At 46.0% G+C, this 17,731-nt stretch overlaps 1 protein-coding gene across 3 annotated transcripts in view; it reads left to right on the top strand.

Annotated features, from left to right (window-relative positions):
* Window positions 1–15,630, top strand: part of ADAMTS14 (ADAM metallopeptidase with thrombospondin type 1 motif 14) — a 69,791-nt gene extending 54,161 nt beyond the window's left edge. For 2 of the 3 annotated variants that reach the window (XM_033149093.1, XM_033149092.1), the window contains exons 14-22: window positions 829–952; window positions 1,813–1,896; window positions 4,036–4,199; window positions 4,745–4,910; window positions 7,006–7,138; window positions 8,332–8,539; window positions 10,192–10,321; window positions 10,787–10,897; window positions 13,287–15,630. In XM_033149093.1, the coding sequence (XP_033004984.1) occupies window positions 829–952; window positions 1,813–1,896; window positions 4,036–4,199; window positions 4,745–4,910; window positions 7,006–7,138; window positions 8,332–8,539; window positions 10,192–10,321; window positions 10,787–10,897; window positions 13,287–13,930 (1,764 nt within the window). In that variant the 3' untranslated portion in view covers window positions 13,931–15,630. Of the gene's footprint in view, window positions 1–828; window positions 953–1,812; window positions 1,897–4,035; window positions 4,200–4,744; window positions 4,911–7,005; window positions 7,139–8,331; window positions 8,540–10,191; window positions 10,322–10,786; window positions 10,898–12,423; window positions 12,481–13,286 lie in introns of all 3 variants that reach the window. The other variant, XM_033149094.1, reaches the window with a different exon arrangement.
* The last annotated feature ends 2,101 nt before the right edge of the window (window positions 15,631–17,731 follow it).

Raw genomic sequence — 17,731 nt, 5'->3', positions numbered from 1 at the left:
TGCAGAAAACTCGCCAAAAGTGAGAGGCTCCTTTTTGATGCTCACAAAATAAGAAACATGAGTAATTTCATCTCAGTCTTAGTTTAAGATTCCTTTCATGTTGCAATTTTGGTTCGAAGAGATATTAACAAGTCTTTGTTGTTTGGGTCTTTAGCTAAATTGCCTCACTGTTGTTTAGGTTGTGCTTTTACAATGCATTCATTTAGAGAGTACGTAGTCCAGTGGATGTGTAGGGAGTTTGCTTCTAAGTACATGGGCTTAGGATCTCATCCACCCTTCTTTATTCCTACAGCCTTGCAAAGCAGGCCTATGCCTTGCCATTTTGCAGACGGGGAAACAATCCACGAGAGATCGTACTTGCTTGAGGCCACCCAGCAAGTTCGTGACTGAGCAAGTGGGTTGAACTTTGCTCCCACAAACCCAGAACTCCTCACCAGACAACCGCACTGGCTTTTTGTGTGTGGCTGCTATTCATTTGCACCACACACAGGGCTGTAATTGTGGTGATTGCAATAAATCCCCTGGCTTACTATTTCAGTATTTATAGCACGCTGTTCAGTCGACGAAGCTGAGCTTGCTAGATATAGAATAAAACACTGGACAATGCTGATTGCTTCCAGGATAATAGGAAGATTTTGGTTGAGTGGGGTGTTCAAAGATCCAACGCAGCTTGAATACCATTACACCCACACCAAACATTTTCTTAAAAACACTTGGGATCATAACTTTGTTTTAATGATACTGGTGATACATAGACTCTGAAGCAAAAATCTATGTTTTCGTGCATATATTTTATCTGTGTTTGTGTTTTTCTTCTTCTGATGACAGCATGTTGGGTGCGACAAAGAAATCGGCTCCCTCAAGCAGGACGACAAGTGTGGTGTTTGTGGGGGTGACAATTCCCACTGCCGGACGGTGAAGGGGACTTTGGTCAAATCCCCAAAGCAGGCAGGTGAGAGTACAAAGATAAACTTCTCTCAAGGGGGGTGGGGAGGGCAAGGACCTAGAGTGCTTCCAAGGCAGAGTGTCTTTTTAAATTTTCCTTACAAGCTATATAGGCTGCCAGAATTAGCAGCAGCCCTTTCCCCCTCCTATATTATTGGAGGGGGAAACTATTTATATTGGAGTTAATGTGAGCTGCATCTAGTGTTTGCATAAACACTGGTGATGGAGTGTGTTTGTATGACGACATGCAGAATGTGCACCGATGAACACCATCAGCAGGGAATTTCTGGATGTTGCCTTCCCAGTAGCCATAGTCTCTGAGTGACTGAGGATATGAACTCATCCGAGGGATTCCATCCATTTGTATATATTAACCAGGCAATGCGCAGAACATCCTGTTTGTTCTCTAATTTTGTGTATATTCTCCAAAGTCATTTGAAAGCTACATGGGTTGAAATTTCCTGTTTATGCTCTCCATTTGGACAAATTCTGGTGTGTGTGTTTATACACAAATACAAATTCCCTTATTCAAAAAATGATATAATTGTCCCTCCACCCGGCAAACTTTTCAGTGGCTTCCTGTACTCATGGTCCGCAGAACTGGATTGGATTACTCAGTCCATGGGGGACATCTCCATTCACTTTCAATGTGGTTTTGTGCCGGAGGTGTCTCTAGGGTGTCAAACACATACTTAAATAAACATAGCTGTAGAAAAAGTCAAAAGAGAAAAATACTTGTGTGTGTTTTTCAAAGCCTGTTATTTCCTGCAGCTTCAGAAAGTCTAAAAGCAAATGTTTCGTGGAACTTATCTCTGACTGTAGCTCTTACCCGGTTTAAGAATGGCTTCTTTTCTTCGCGGTTTTCAGTGGGTGCTTTGAAAATGTTTGAGATTCCAGCCGGCGCCAGGCATGTGCAGATTGAAGAGATGGAGCCAGCAACCCATACAATTGGTAAGAACCAAAAATGGGTTTAGGTAGACAGGGTCGATTTTGCCTGACACTCTTTATACAAAGGTCTTTTTAACAGCTTAGCTCTCAAGAAGAGCTTGTTAAAGAGATCTGCAGGGTTCAGTCCAGTCAGCATTAAAGCACATTAAAGCCTTGCTCATCTGAACGGGAGAAAACAAACTAAAGATGTTTAACTCTCACAATGAAATCAGTGGGACTTGAAAGTGGGACTTTAAATTTTGGCTGGATGTCACTACCCCACCCCACCCCACTCCACCCCACATCCCCAGCAAGCTAACTTTGGGTTCCACACATTGCTAACACCACATGTCAGATGCACATTAGTATTTATAAAGTTTCTCCTCTTTCTCGTCCTGTGCCAGCTTCATTAATCATTGTATATCTATATATATTATATAAGTAGGCATCACAGGCGTGGCTTGTGTGTTTGTATATGCTGTGTACTCTGAGAAAAGGACTACATGGGAGTAACTCCTAACAAACAATTCTTCATCGAGCTCAAAATATTGAGGTGCAAAACTTTACAAAGTAAGCCTATTCCCTATCAATTGACATAATACCCACCGTAAGATATAAGGGTTTTGAAGGGCTGTTCCACAAATTACTGCACGTGATAAGCGCTTAATCTGGAGTAAATGGTAGGCTAGTCCATACCCTGTTCTGAAACTAAACTAAAACATATTCCCCCATATTTATCTTTGTTTCTCTTGTCCTTCACCTTTCTTCTCTGTTTCCCTCTGTTCTTTCAACAACTATTAAGTCCCTTATTAGCCCATCAGAACCTGACAGCTTTTGTAACACGTTGCAGCATCACAGTAGACATTTTAAATTGCATTCCACCAGTGTGCTTAGTAACGTGATATCAAACCATTATTATTATTATTATTATTATGCAAGGAAATGTGGGTGGCAGGAATTTATCAATAGGTAGATAATATGAAGCAGTGGTTTCCCTCCCTCTTGTGCGTCTGTCTGCAGCTCACGTCCTGCTGTCTGTAAAATCTGTCCTTAGTGAGACTTCTGGTGGAATTGGCTGTGATCCTTTATTGGTGCTCACACAATGCTCCTCTATGCGCTGTACAAACTTGGAGAGGTCCAGACTAGAAGCCAAATCTCTCGTGCTCATAGGGGGAGAGGAAGGGGAAGAGAGTGTGTATTCCCCCCCCCTTTTCTGTTTACAAGCTCTATTAATTCAGAGGATGACTTGGAATGCCAGGCATGATTTAAGTGTGCCAGCTGATTACAAACCAGCCGAGCAAAATGAAAATGAACAATAACGAAGACGGAGGGGAGATAGATTGGGGTTTTATTTTCTACCTTTGCCCAAGAAGAGAGGCAAATGTATTGCAAAATACTGTTTTTACATTGCAGCAAAATGTCTGTCATACTGATGGATGAGGCAGCGTGCAGAAGGAGAGCCTTTATATTGCAAGAGCACTTGTGGGTGTTTTGCATGTCTGTATGTATGCACACACACGTGTGCAGCAGCAGGTTTTGCTTTCCTTGATTCAGTATCCCAAGCACAGCACCCCACCTCCTTCCATAGGAGCAAACGGGAGAGTCGTAGAATCAGAACTATAGAGCTGGAAGGGACACCGCTGGAATGGGAACAAAGCTTGCTTCATGATTAGCCCAGTTGCTTCCCTTTCTCTGCACCCTGGGGGTTGTTTCTTGGTGCAGGACGGAATCCTGGAAGACTTTAGGCACTCAGCGTGATTTAGCAAATGGATCCAGTTTTAAAAGTTATCTTAAACCATCTCAAAAAAACGCCATCCGTGCCAAATTATTTTATTGATTAGTGAATTGTATAGCCTGCTTTTCACCAAATGGTTCCATGACATAATTAAAACACAATATAGTAAAAAACATAAGCATAAATCAAGTATGCACACTACAGGGGGGGAACTTCATTCCCTTGGGAAGGGGCGATGTGTCATGCTTCTTGCCCTGGAACAGAAAGAGAAACTACCCCACTGACACGGACACAAAAAAAAACCCATACATACACTAAAAAGAAAAGAAAATGTTTGAACACTCTTGATTGCCTAATGCCCAAATTCTGCTGCACGTAAAAGGACGTTGATGAGAGGAGATGACCCTGAGCACTACTTTCCCCCACAGCTCTTAAGAACCAAGCCTCTGGCAACATCATCCTTAATCCCAAGGGCAAAGATGCCAAGAGCAGCACTTTCCTGGAGATGGGCCTGGAATGGGAGTACGCCATTGAGAACGGCAAAGAAAGCTTGAAAACCAGCGGACCCCTGCATGAAGCCATCAGCATCCTGGTGAGTTCTGGAGAGAGGTAGATGCATGTGTATGCTCAGCAACACATGTGCAGCCCCCCTCTCTCTCCCCCACCCCCAATTTCCCTTTTGCCCTTTAAGCCTTTTGCTCAACTGCACCAGACAAAACTATTTCAATGCATAAACTAATTCAAGAGCGCTTCACACAACCAGTGCTGTTTGCAAAATCCATGCAAAAATTAGGAAAGTTGGCATTTTCCTCTTTTGCACGTGAGGATGAGAGAGAGAGGCTAGGTTCAGGTTGAAACACAGGTGTCCTTTCCCCCTTCGCTTGCCATTCACTGGGCCATGCCTGTGCCTTTTAAAAATTCCTGCTGGAGTTTCAGAGTAAAAAAAACACCACCCTATTATATTATCCCCCCCCCCAATGGAAATTTAGCATCTTTTGGTTTTAGCCCTTGGGAGCCTGGATCTGGTGGACCCAGCAGAAAACTGAAGAACTGTGCGCACAACTATACATTTATGAAGACTTGTGGACAGGGCATTTCCTCTCTCATTGCTCTTTCTTCCCTTTCCCTGCATCCTAGGTCATCCCACAAGAAGATGAATCCAAGAGTAGCTTGATGTACAAGTACATCATCCACGAAGATCTCCTTCCTGTCATCGGAAACAACAATGTCCTCCTGGAAGAAATGGACACCTATGAGTGGGCCCTTAAAAGCTGGTCTCAGTGTTCAAAAGCTTGTGGAGGAGGTATTTTCCCCGCCCTGCATTACTTGGTTTAAGTGTCTCGGATGCACTTCCAGTGTATGGAATGCTCCTTGCTTGCAGAGGTCTGGTTCACGTATGAATGTCTATCCCAGGACTGCTCAGTGCTTAGCAGTTCAGGACTGAATGCATGAACCAACTCTCTTGAAAAGCAGCGTTTTTGAGGTGTTGAGCAATCACACTGTTACTGGCACTGCAGGGTAAATCAGGACACCCCCTGGTGCACATTTAAGTGCTCCCACTTCCTAATGTTGGCATCAGTCATATGCTGGGATTGCTGCCTATAGTTTCTTGATGTTACGAATACAGTGGTACCTCGGGTTACACACACTTCAGGTTACAGACTCTGCTAACCCAGAAATAGTACTTCGGGTTAAGAACTTTGCTTCAGGATGAGAACAGAAATCGGGCAGCGGCAGCTCGGGGGCAGCGGGAGGCCCCATTAGCTAAAGTGGTGCTTCAGGTTAAGAACTATTTCAGGTTAAGAACGGACCTCTGGAACCGATTAAGTACGTAACCAGAGGTACCACTGTACAAGAAAAGGAAAACCCTTGGGAATATTAATATTCTTGCGTTTGTGGGGCAAGTAAGGTACTTTTAAGAGAGCGTGAATTCAAACTTTAGATAGGGGTCACAATTCTTCACAGTGCCTCTTTTGAAAGGAAGTGAAATAATAAATATTGAGCAGATCAAGACAAGCTTCTATCCAGAGCACAAAGCAGGTTTTGAAAAGCCAGGTCAGAACTTGCTGACTTAAGCCTGCCCTGCTAACGTTGGAGTGGCATGAACTGCATTTCCAGGGATATGTCCTGGGAGCAGCTGATGAAGTCCACCCTACACACCCTGAGTTATGTTGATGACTAGGGTTTGATATCTGTGTTGTTCTTTACTGGGAAGGTGAGTAGCACATCAAAGCAGCTGCCTCGGTCCTCCCCTGTCTAAGTTTGTCTCGACAGATATTATGCCAGAAATATTGCCCCACCCGTGCCCATCCACTCACGGGAGTCACCCATGTGTGGAGCTATTGGTTTCTGACCTAGTTCAGTTGTGCTTGGGTCAGGGTGAGGGATCAGCTCCGCTCTCTACAAGGAAGGATTGCTCTAGGAAAACTGGCTAGGCTAGAAATTCCATGCGCAAGGAGAGGGTTGCAGCCTGCATCTGTCCAAACGAATGGAAATACTTGACAGAAGGTACTCTGATCTGTAGACACTTGTATCACAGACCGGGGTGTTTTACAAGTAATCACTGTGCTGCCTTGGGGTTGCCAAGCAACCACAGTAGGCTGTCTTTTTGTGGGCTGTCCTATGGAGTGAAAGCTGAGCCTGGAAGACCGAAGTTGCAGATTACACCAAGACCCAGCGTCCGTTTTGTACTGCGTTTGTGATGCAAAGTGCTTCCTGCACCTTTGCTTCCTCGGAGTAGTAAGGAGCTAATGGTGGCAGCAGCTGTGTAGTATTCATTCATTCATTCATTCATTCATATGATGCAAATATGTGAATGGGAAGAAGAAGTCACACACACACACAAATAGTGTAGTATATTGGAGTCCGTTTTTCAATGGGCACGTTTTCTGTATGGCTGTGCTATCTGTGTAATATGGCTGTTCAGTGAAGTGCCCTACTATGCAAATGAGCATGGTGTGAAAGCGGAAACAAAAATGGGGAGGGGAAGGGGGTAGGATTTCTGCTGCCTCAATGAGCCTGTGTTAGCCAGAGACAGAGGCGGGAAGAGAGAGAAGTGATTTTATCAGGTGGAATTAATCCAAAAGTAGTTTCTTATGCCACATGGAAGTTGCCTATCTGTCCCTCCTGGGTACTGCGATACCAGGATTCCAAATAGCTCACTTGCACTATTTGTCTTTACATAGGGTTCCCAGGCTATCTCCATATATTGTCTGGACCTATTTTCCACTTAGTTGACAAGAGTAGAGTACATCAGGTGCCTTCACACCATTTTCTGGACCCCCCCCTCCAAAAAGCATTGACGCCTGTCAGGAGCATGCCCACACATCTGTATGCCTTGAGCAACCTAGACATGCTGGTTCCCTCATAGCTGTAGTTTTGCTTCTGCTGTTTTGCAGGAATACAGTATACCAAGTATGGTTGCCGGAGGAAGAGCGATAACCGGATGGTGCACCGGAACTTCTGCGATAATGGGAAGAAACCAAAACCCATCCGTAGGAGATGCAACATGCAGGAATGCACCCAGCCTTTGTGAGTCATTTTTTCATTTTCTTAAAGGTCCGGGGGCCAATTCACACAACCATTTTTGAGGTGCAGAACTCACCTCAATATTACCATGGTATCGTGGTCTTATGAAATACCCATATGTAATAAAATCTCAAGTGAGTGAACAACCATTGAGATTGCTCTATTTATCCAGAATGCGGCAGCTAGACTGTTGACTGGGAGTGGCCGCCGAGACCATATAACACCGGTCCTGAGAGATCTGTATTGGCTCCTAGTATGTTTCCGAGCACAATTCAAAGTGTTGGTGCTGACCTTTAAAGCCCTAAACGGCCTCGGCCCAGTATACCTGAAGGGGTGTGTCCACCCCCATTGTTCAACCAGGACACTGAGGTCCAGCTCCGAGGGCCTTCTGGCGGTTCCCTCACTGTGAGATGTGAGGTTACAGGGAACCAGGCAGAGGGCCTTCTCGGTGGTGGCACCCGCCCTGTGTGAGGGAACGCCCTCCCATCAGGTGTCAAGGAAATAAACAACTATCTGAGTTTTAGAAGGCATCTGAAGGCAGCCCTGTTTAGGGAAGTTTTTAATGTTTGATTTTTTTTAAATTCTGTTTTTAATCTGTTGGGAACCGCCCAGAGTGGCTGGGGAAACCCAGCCGGGTGGGCGCGGTATAAATAAGAAATAATTATTAAATTGTTATTATTATGAACATTGAAAGGAAAAGCCACCATGTGTAACAGTCATGTGTAATCCACTCTGATGTTCTTGCTTATGACAGATGCTTATTTTGTGGTTATTTGGCAATGTTTTCCAGTTAAGGATCATACTGTTGTAATGGCAAGAACTTAAGAAGTTCCCTGCGGGATCAGAGCAACTATGTAGTTCAGCCTTTGATTTTGATCTGTGCACAGCGAGGCGCCTATAATCTGAAATCTCAACAGCCTTCATATTTGCAACCTAGATGGCCTAGTTCTCACTGAGATGTTAAATATGCATCTGGGCTAACTACCCTCATCCCTGCCTATAGAAAACAGACATGTCAAGGTTGAAAGCTAGGCTACATTCCCCCCCTACCCTTGATATCTTGGTTTTTTCTGCGAAGGGAATTTGTTTTGTGAGCTTGCTCCTGCAGGCTCAAGTGGCCCAGCCCAGATTTATCCCATTCCCGAGCTGACAAGTCTTTCTGTTAAGAGTGTCTGGTTTTGCTGTTCTCTTTGCAGCTGGGGGGCTGAGGAGTGGGGGGCCTGCAGCAAGTCCTGTGGCAAGCTGGGAGTCCAGGTCAGAGTGGTGCAGTGCACCCAGCACCTACACAATGGCACAAACAGGACCGTGCACACAAAGTACTGCACAGGAGACAAGCCAGACGCACGCCGGCCCTGCAGTCGCATCCCATGCCCTGCCCAGTGGAGGACAGGTGCCTGGTCTCAGGTAAGGGGCCACCACCACTTGGCTACTGTGCCACAGCCAGCATTTTGGTGCCCTAAGCAAAGCAAGGAAAATATTGACCCTTTTGCACTTCTGCAGTGCATCATGGAGCACCTTGATTTGATCAGCGGTCCTATGACGTGTCAGAGCCCAGTGGGAATTTTTGGGGAAGGAACCTTAGGCAGCTGCCTAATGCCAAGGCAGAACAGTTGTCCATCTAGCTTGACATTGTCTGCACTGATGAACAGCTGCTCTCCAGGGTTCCGGACAGGAGTCTTTCTAGTTGTTCCTGGATCCTTCTGCATGCAGAGCATATGTTCTACCAGAAAGCCACAGCCCTACCTTAATCCACAGTTTCATATTCCCTTCACTCGGTGACAGTAAGCTTGGGAGCCTGGATCCCCAATGATGATGCTTGTTGCTAGGATTTATTTATTTTTAAGATACCAGTACACACCTGTCCTTCCTTTGACCACAGCCCTCTCCTTAACAGACCCTGTCTTACTGGGTTTGCTGTTGAGGAAGAGCCTAGCCAAATAGCTCGGACTACATGGCAATGTTATTTTTCTTATTTGGGTGGATTAGAGAGCCCTTTGCTGTGCCAGGAGGATTCTTCTTTAAAAAAGAAAAGAAAAAGAAAAGCAAGCCCAGAGCAATGCCACTGGTATTATTGGGTGAGGAAAAACATGGCTTGAGAATGGTGTCGGAGCAATTACATTTGCTGCCTGCAAACAAATGAATTGTGGTTATGATGCAGCTTTTTAGACACTTTTGAGCTGCCTGGGAGATCTTGTCGGAATCCTGAACATCCTAGACCTTGCAGCTACAGAGAAGTTCGAAAATATATCTGGCAAAAAACTGCTAAAGAACCAGATGTAATTAGTGAAGTTGCCCGATTCTTTTTAGCACTTTTCTAAATCTGTATATCAAGACACAAACTGGCGTTGTTTTGAGGGGGTCGTTTTCTCTCTTGGGATCAGCCAAGTTTGTGAAGATAGATGGATTAAGTGAAGTGTTGTAGAATGTAAAATGCTGACATCCTCTCTTGCCCCCAAGGTTGAGGGGATAAGTTACACTGCAGTCAAAAGAATCATTTCATTTGTATTTCTCAAATGCATACCAGTCCTCATCCAGAACCTCCCGACAGCAGCTTTGATAGTCAGCCACTTGTTGGAGGGGAGAGGATATTGTGTGTTTGCGGCCGTCCCAATGCAGTGACTGAAATCGCATTTGTTTTGGGCGTATGAATCCAGACGGAGGAACCACCTGCCCTGCTCCAGTGACACGTCCTCCCTGCAGATCCTGCTTGCTGGCTCAGCCCTTTTCTCATTGGGGTGTATCGGGAGAGTGCATTGATAGATGGGTTTTCCAGTGTGGTGTAGTGGTTAAGAGCAGTGGACTTGTAATCTGGTGAACCGGGTTCATGTCTCTGCTCCTCCACATGCAGCTGCTGGGTGACCTTGGGCTAGTCACACTTCTTTGAAGTTTCTCAGCCTCACTCATCTCACAGAGTGTTTGTTGTTGGGGGGGGGGGAAGGGAAAGGAGATTGTTAGCTGCTTTGAGACGCCTTCAGGTAGTGATAAAGCGAGATATCAAATCCAAACTCTTCTTCCTCCTCCTCCTCCTCCTCCTTCTTCTTCCTCCTCTGTGGCAGTGCTCTGTCAGCTGTGGAGAAGGCATCCAGCAGCGTCAGGTGGTGTGCAAGTCCAACGACAACAACCTTGGCCAGTGTGAGAGCGAGAAGCCAGAGACCATCCAGGTTTGCAAAATGGCAGCATGCCCAGGTAAGAGAAGAGCTGCAGTTGCAGAAGGAACGGAATAAAAATGCATGCAAAGTGAATGAAATTGATGCAGCATTAAAACACGCACAACTGAAACATGGTGATGCCCTTGGGTGTACAGCATTGTGCTTGTTTACACATAGGGGTTGGGTCATTTGGTTGTTGCTGTTGTTGTTTATTGAATTTCTATACCACCTTTCACCCCAAGATCACAGGGTGGTTTTTACCATGTATGGTACATATGTGTAGAATTCTAAGGAGCCATGACAGCTAATGACCCCCCAAAAGATACTCTGGCATCCTGTTAGTCTCTAGAATGCCGGAGTGCACTTTATTTTCTTCGAACCATTTGAATCCATTATTATAGGAAAGTCTCTGGTGTCCCACCTGCCCCAGGGGAAAAAACAAAAACTTGACTCACTGTTGTGATCTAGATACTTTGACCTGCCTTCCTTTTCGTTCCCCCAGGAAACCTACCAAGCGTCACAACAAACTCAGGCACCAGCGATCACGTGACTCCTAAGGTCCAATGGGTGCCTCAGGAGAGTGCCAAAAATCCTGTTACCAAGATATCATCAAGTAAGTGCCCTCCTGCTTCTCAGTTTGGATCATCACCTGTTCCCCTCTCGATTTCTTTAAAAAATAAAATAAAAAATGCTGGACACTACCCAGAAAATATTGGTTTTGTGGAATATTGCAACAGTTGTTGAGGCTTTGCCAGGTTGTACAGGTCAAGCAGCTGACTTCTCATGACTTTAATGGGTGGGAAGTTGGTGTAGGGGCATAATCCAAGGAAAAAGAAACCTTCCTTTGCCTGGAATGCTTCTTGGGCAGCTGTTGTGTGCTTGAGAACGGGAAGCTGCCATCTTGGACCTCCTCTTACGCTTGGGGAATTGAGAAGAATGAAAACTTAAGATGTTTTCTGTCCAGTTCTGCAAGTGAGTAAATACACTAATAATGAAGACAGAGGTCAGAGGTGAGGAACCTCAGTCCTGGAGGTCAGATGTCCCCCCACCACTGCCACCAGGTCTCTCCTCCTAGCCTTTGGGACTCTCCCCAAGCCGGAAACCCTCCCTGGCCTTGTTCCACAACCTCTAGAGTATTTTTGCCTTGCTGGAACGTAGCCTTGAAGTCTGATGACTCTTGCTTGCCTGCATTGGATTGGCGAGTATGTAGAAACTAGCCTATGGCACAGAGGTAAAAAGTACCTTCATTGGTCTATGCACTCTGGCCTCTGGCCTCACCTACCTCTGATGGTATATGGCCCCTGGAAAGCTGCCCATTAGGGAATGTGGCCCTTGGGCTCAAAAATGGTTTTTCACCCCTGCCATGGGTCATAACACGGAAGTCGACGCAACCTAATTCAGACTTCTGTTGTACACTGTAGATTAGGTCTACCCAACTGGGGTCCCACCAAGCTGAGTACAGCCCATCTGCCAGGTTTCTGGACCAACTCCAGCTGGAAGCATATTTATTGAGTTATTGGTGGGCCACCATGCCAGAGTTTGGTTCTCACGTTGTGCAGGCCTGCTGTAACATTACACATGGTGAAACATAAATAATTTGCAGAAAAAGTTAACTTAATCTGCTGCTGCTGCTGCCAATGTGACTATATAGCCTAAGCTGAGAGCACTTATAATGATAAGCAATCGCTGGGAGGAAGAGGCCAACCTTATTTAGCTTAGAGGGCCAGTAGAATCTTCTGCACCTTAAAATACACCAAATAAAGTGGAAAGGCTTCCCTTTATATGGATCCCTAGATGCATGATCCCAGTTCAGAATTCGTTTTGGATTAATGCTCATCCGAGAGCCTTACACCACAAGCTCAACTCATAAGCAGGTCCCATTGAATTTATTGGGGCTTACTCACAGGTAAGTAATTGCAGACACTTGAGATCACTGTTCGAAAATGAATCACTGACCTCTAGCGTTCATCTGCAGGTGTTTCTCGCTAGTGTTGACTCTCTGGGATCTTTATACAAATTCCTGTGTAGGTGCTTCAGCATGCCTGCCTGCCTGTCTCTGTCTGACTGTTTCTCTTTCAGCTGTCTGTACACTTGCATCTCACTGACTTTTACGTTCCTCTCTTTGTCTTCTCCTCTTAGGCTCCCCTGCTGATATTCTGCAGTTGCTGACATATCCATAGGCCTAATGGCGTTTGGGTACATGCTTTTATGCAACTTGATTCCTGTAAAGAGTAAATAGTACAGTGGTTGTCTCTCTATATGTATCATCTTGAATCTTCAGACACACCCCACCACCTATGGTTGTTTCCCCCCCAAGTCCCCTCCCCTCAGCACTGCTTCTCTTTAGAAATATGGTTTGAGTCTTGCAGTTCTTTAGTCTTTGTATCATAGGAGCTGGGATTTTCCCATAGAAGGGAAGGTAGAGCGAAACCCACAACCCCAAATTTCTAACTCTGGATCGAAACCACCATATGCAACCAGTATCATAATATGGATGGTACCCACCCCTCCTGCATCATTGACACCCGTTGCCATTTGCCTGAGGTTGTGATTGCCCCACAACTCTACTGGGGTCTGTGATTCTTTCTCCTCCTTCTTTTTGTCTATTCCTATTTCTGTTTCTCTCTTTGCTTGATGCCACTTCTGGTATCACTGCTATGTATTGTTTGTGTAACTGATACGGAGCATTGCTTCTATGGCACAGGGTGGGGTGGGGAAGCCCATGGCTGTCCACAAGTTGAACTCCCAACCCCAATGAAACCCACCCAGCATGGCCCAATCTTCAAGGATGATGGGAGTTGGAGCCCAGGCACATCTGGGCAGCCGCAGATACTATTCTATGGCGAGAAGAGTGATGTAGCCTAGGTTGACATGGCTTAACCACACATGAGCCTTGTGGGATAATAGTCTTAGAATGCATTGTAGTATTGTTCTCTTGTGTGCGGTCATCTGAAGTCATGGTCACTTTCACGCCAACTTTCTGTAACTTTCCTTCATTGCAGAGGAGCCGTGCCTTGGAGACAAGTCCATATTCTGCCAGATGGAGGTCCTGGCTCGCTACTGCTCCATCCCTGGCTATAACAAGCTCTGCTGCGAATCCTGCAGCAAAAAAGTCCCCACCAGCCAGCCTCCCGCCGTTGACCAAGTAGCTTCTGAGACTGGCACCCGTGGAGGCGCTGCCCTTCCCGGCCCTCTCCCACAACTGTCTCCCCATCCCACTGCCACGAGCCAACTGCGAAGGGTGAAGGGCACTTCTCCGAAAGAGACAGAGGCATCCCGTGGTCTCCTGGCTACTCTCGCCGGCTCCACGGCCATTGGCACCTGCCAGGTTAACGCTGCTTCACAGCCTCAGGGCAGCCCTGACAATAGCACTTCAAAAGTGGGCACGCCAATGCTACTACCTCCTTCTCTTCCTCCTCCTCCTCCCCCTCCTCCTCTTCTGCAGGCTCCAGCAGGGTGGGACCCCGAGGAGCATCGGAGTAGTTCGGTGTCCCAGTGGCTCCCTGCTGCCTTGGACAAGCCTTCAGTTGTTTCGCAGAAAGGAGGCCCATCTCCTCCTCAAGATGGAGGCTGGTGGAGAAAGGACAGCGTGGGGCCCAAACAGTCAGCTGCCACTCTCAGGACCTCCTCCCCTGTTGTGACATGAGTGGGGGTGGTGCTTTCTTTCCCCCCAGAAACCCCTCTCTTATTTTTGGGGGAGTTTCATTATGTCTCTCTACACCGTTTACATGCAGAGGAGCGGGGTGGCAAAGCCACCATGTTGTTTTTTTTTTAAATCTGGGCCACTTTTCCCAAAATGGAAGGAGTAACCATCTCCAACGCAACCATGTTCATTTTAGCAACGGCGGTGATTTTGCCGTTGTTCTTGTTGGACACACACACACACAAACAAACAGTGCTTGCGTAGCCCAGGTTAGGTCGCCTCTGAGGGCTTTTCCTTCAAGAGATTTCTCAATCAATAAGACAAGACAGAGCCAAGCCAGCTCAAGGACCTTGTTTCCCCTCCTCAGTTTCCCCTCATTGCTGCTGCTATCCCAGCCATCCGGTGGAGCCTTGAAATGGTGCTGCAAGGGACATGGTTTTAATCCGAGTTACTGTGGACAGCGAGCCTGACGTGTCTCCATAACAGCACGCTATGCGGACTGAAGTTGATTGTGTCAGGAGAGAGGAGGAGACCTGGGGTGCTTCCAGGTGGAGGGCTTAATACTGCAAACGGGTCTTACAGGTAGCGCAAACGGGTTGTTGGCAACAGGTTATTGTTGTTGTTTTCTACCTTGGCAAGGGCAAATCTAGATTAAAAGTGTTGGTGGGGAGAGAAAAGCAGGTTGGCTTTTTTGTTGTTGATGATGATGGGCACCGTGTAGATGCTTCGAAAAGCTTGCATCCGTGAGGAGCACCAATCCCAGGGAAGTGTATGTGGTTTGGACTAACGGGCTCCTGAGCCAGCAAGCCAGCTGCCTCCTTGCAATGCTGAGCTGGTGTGCTGAAAGTCCTGGGACGGGGCGTGTTGAACCCCCCCCCCCAGCTCACTTGGAGTGTCTTTTGAACATGGTATGAGCAATGAACACCTCATCTTTAAAAACCATTTTTATGACCTTTTTGTTCACCATGGCAGTGACAATTCTCAGTCAAAAGCAGGGAGAATATGAGAACGTGAGGATTGCCTTGCTAACTGGGCCCAATGTCCATTTGTTCCAGCACTTTGCTTGTGCCAGTGGCCAGCTAGATGCCCACAAGCAATTCGTGATTGCTTTTCAGCCATTCTTTGTCTGCCCAGAGCAATCTGGTCATCAGAGGTATGCTGCCCTTGAAATGAGTAGATTTTCAGAGCAAACCAGGGAACCAGATACCCAAGTGTGTTACCAAATGCTTTGTGTTTTAAAACAACGCTATTGCTGAAAGGATGTTGTGGGCTTCCTGGTTCTCTCTCCCCCCCTCTCTTTTCCCCCCTCTGAAAAGCCACTTTTGTTCCTCACAATGCAGTTTATGTCACTTCTGAGTTTGAAGATGTTCTCTTGCATTGGCAGAATGCTGTTCTGGAACTCTGCTTGAGATGTGAGGTGACGCCAGTTTTAATAAAATATGCCCACCACAGGAATTCTGAATAAGTTAGGTAACAGGTGCGTTTTTTAAAAAAAAGCAACTCTGGAGTGACTTTTATCCAAGAACAACAACATGAGCTGCAATAGGCAGCTTTGGAACTGTCTGATATGAGCTGTGTTTTGCCAACGATGGATGCTAAATAAGATCGAGGTGATGTAAGGTTATGTGAATAATTGAATTGCCTTTTGGTGAGAATGGCTGGTTTAATATTAAATGGACACCCCATTCCACCCCTACACACAACACACTTGAGTCTCTCTTTTCTGGGGTTTTGGTTTGTTGGTGGGTTTTGGGGGGGATTTTGGTTTGCTGGTGGGGTTTTTTTTTTGGCAACCCTTTTTCTTTTTTAATCACGTTTGCACCATGTTACCTGTCTTTTCTAGAACCTTGCAAATGCCACAAGTGTAGTCTCGGGGATCAGGATGGCTTTGGATGGTCCCCACTGAACCGCATTGATCACTCGTGCTGCTTTTTGTGTCTGGGAGATGTTTCCTATGTTACTCTGAAAAGACAAAAGTCCTGTCATTTTAGTATCCAGATGAAAACACATCAGGCCACGGCAAAAAGAGATGAAGGAAAGCAGGGCAAATATCTGGAAAGTATAGGGGACAGATTCAGCAGCCGCATTTGGCAGAAAGAGACTTGCGTGTTTTGAAGTTCATCTTCATTGATTGTTTATAAAAACAACAACAACACCCCCAACTCAAATTATACTTTCCACGTTGCATGTTTTCATGGGACTGTGCAAAAACGGCTGTCCTGAGAAGCATATGTATACAGTGTTTGAGAACAGCACTCAAGATGGGCCATTGGCTTGATCCAGCAGGCAATTCCAGTTGACAGGCTCAAGGCTGAGCAGAGGCACTGCTAGTTTGCCTCCTTGCTCTAGGCACTGATCTACTTATAGGATTTGTGTAGCTCTACTTGGAAGGCCTCCACCGAGAGACGTGTTGGAAAGGGGTTGCTCAGCTGTCCAGTCTGTTGAGCAACTTAAGTTTCTGCAATTGAATTCAGGGACATATAAAAGTGTTGATCAAATGCAGAGGGACCGTACCTTTGGTAATATGATAGCTGCTTTTCTGTAGGCCATCAGAGTTTTGCAGCACGATAAATATAGCTGCCGCGTTCTCATCTCCCGCTGAAAGTTCATTCACAGAGGCTTGCTTCATCTGTCACTGATGCGACAGTCTTTTCTAATAAATTAAGTTACTTCGTTTTTTTAAATCACCATTTGCTTTATACTAGAAAGCCATTTTATACAAATCATGTCGCTGCGACTTTCCTACCAAGAAAAAACAAAAACAAATCTAACAGACATCACCAGAAGCTGCTTCTGGCTTTGCTGTCTTCCTTCTAATTTAATGCAGCAAAGCTGGAATAAGCACATAAATAATAATGAAGTCAGAACATTGCAATGATTTGGTGACAGTTAGTTCTTACAGCATAGCTTCCTCTAATGTGTTGATGGACAACCATTTCCCCTCTAAGATTGTAAGGCCTGCCTAGTTTTTCAATGCATCAGCTTAACTAATTGTCTACCAGAGGCTTCCTATTTCTTTTCCCACAATACAGAACGGCTCGCTTTAATCACCTATATTAAATGCCACTGCTCCTGAAACTGCTCGCCAAATAATCACAATTTTTCCTTAACACAGGGCCTTCTTAGCCTGCAATGATGAACTCGTCACAGAATGCATATAGGTGTATTACTCTCTCCATCCAGCAAGCACCACTGATGTACATCAGAACTGGGGGACCTGTGTCCCTCCAGATGTGGCTAACCTGCAACTCCCATCCTCATTGGCCATGCTGGAAGGGGCAAGTCCTCAAGTTGGTGCTTCAGAGCAGTGGGTAGGGCTTGCAAAGTTCCTGAGGCTTCAGCTTTACTGCTCATCAGCTGCTGGGTGGCAGGGCCAAAGCCTGTTTTCCTTTGCCAAGGCATCATCGGCAGCTCAGTTTAAGGCTCCCAATGGCGCATTGGCAGCTGCCTCTACCTGCCCCATACCTGACATGGGCATAGTTTTGGGGAACATGGTGTTGCAAGACAAACAGCGGCTCAGAAAGGCTACAGAACGGTGCTTCTGAGCATCTGCTCAGCTGGGGGAGAAATTAATTCAGTTCGCATGTAAAGGCAAATCTGGAAAATGTCACCATGTGTGACTGTATTTCAGTGAAAATGTAAAGCAAGGAGATGAATCCACAGGTCCCTTGCATAATTATGTACCTTGACCCCCAGGCTGCAATCCAAAGGACATGTCCCTGGGAACTGGTCCCGCTAAACTCAGTAGGACGTGCACCTCTGAGCAAACAGAAGTTAGCAAACATTGCTCACTCTGCTCTGTAG

The sequence above is a fragment of the Lacerta agilis genome, chromosome 5, assembly GCF_009819535.1.
Source record: "Lacerta agilis isolate rLacAgi1 chromosome 5, rLacAgi1.pri, whole genome shotgun sequence".
In the NCBI taxonomy this organism is placed as follows: domain Eukaryota; kingdom Metazoa; phylum Chordata; class Lepidosauria; order Squamata; family Lacertidae; genus Lacerta; species Lacerta agilis.
This window is presented reverse-complemented; position numbering and strand designations above follow the sequence as displayed.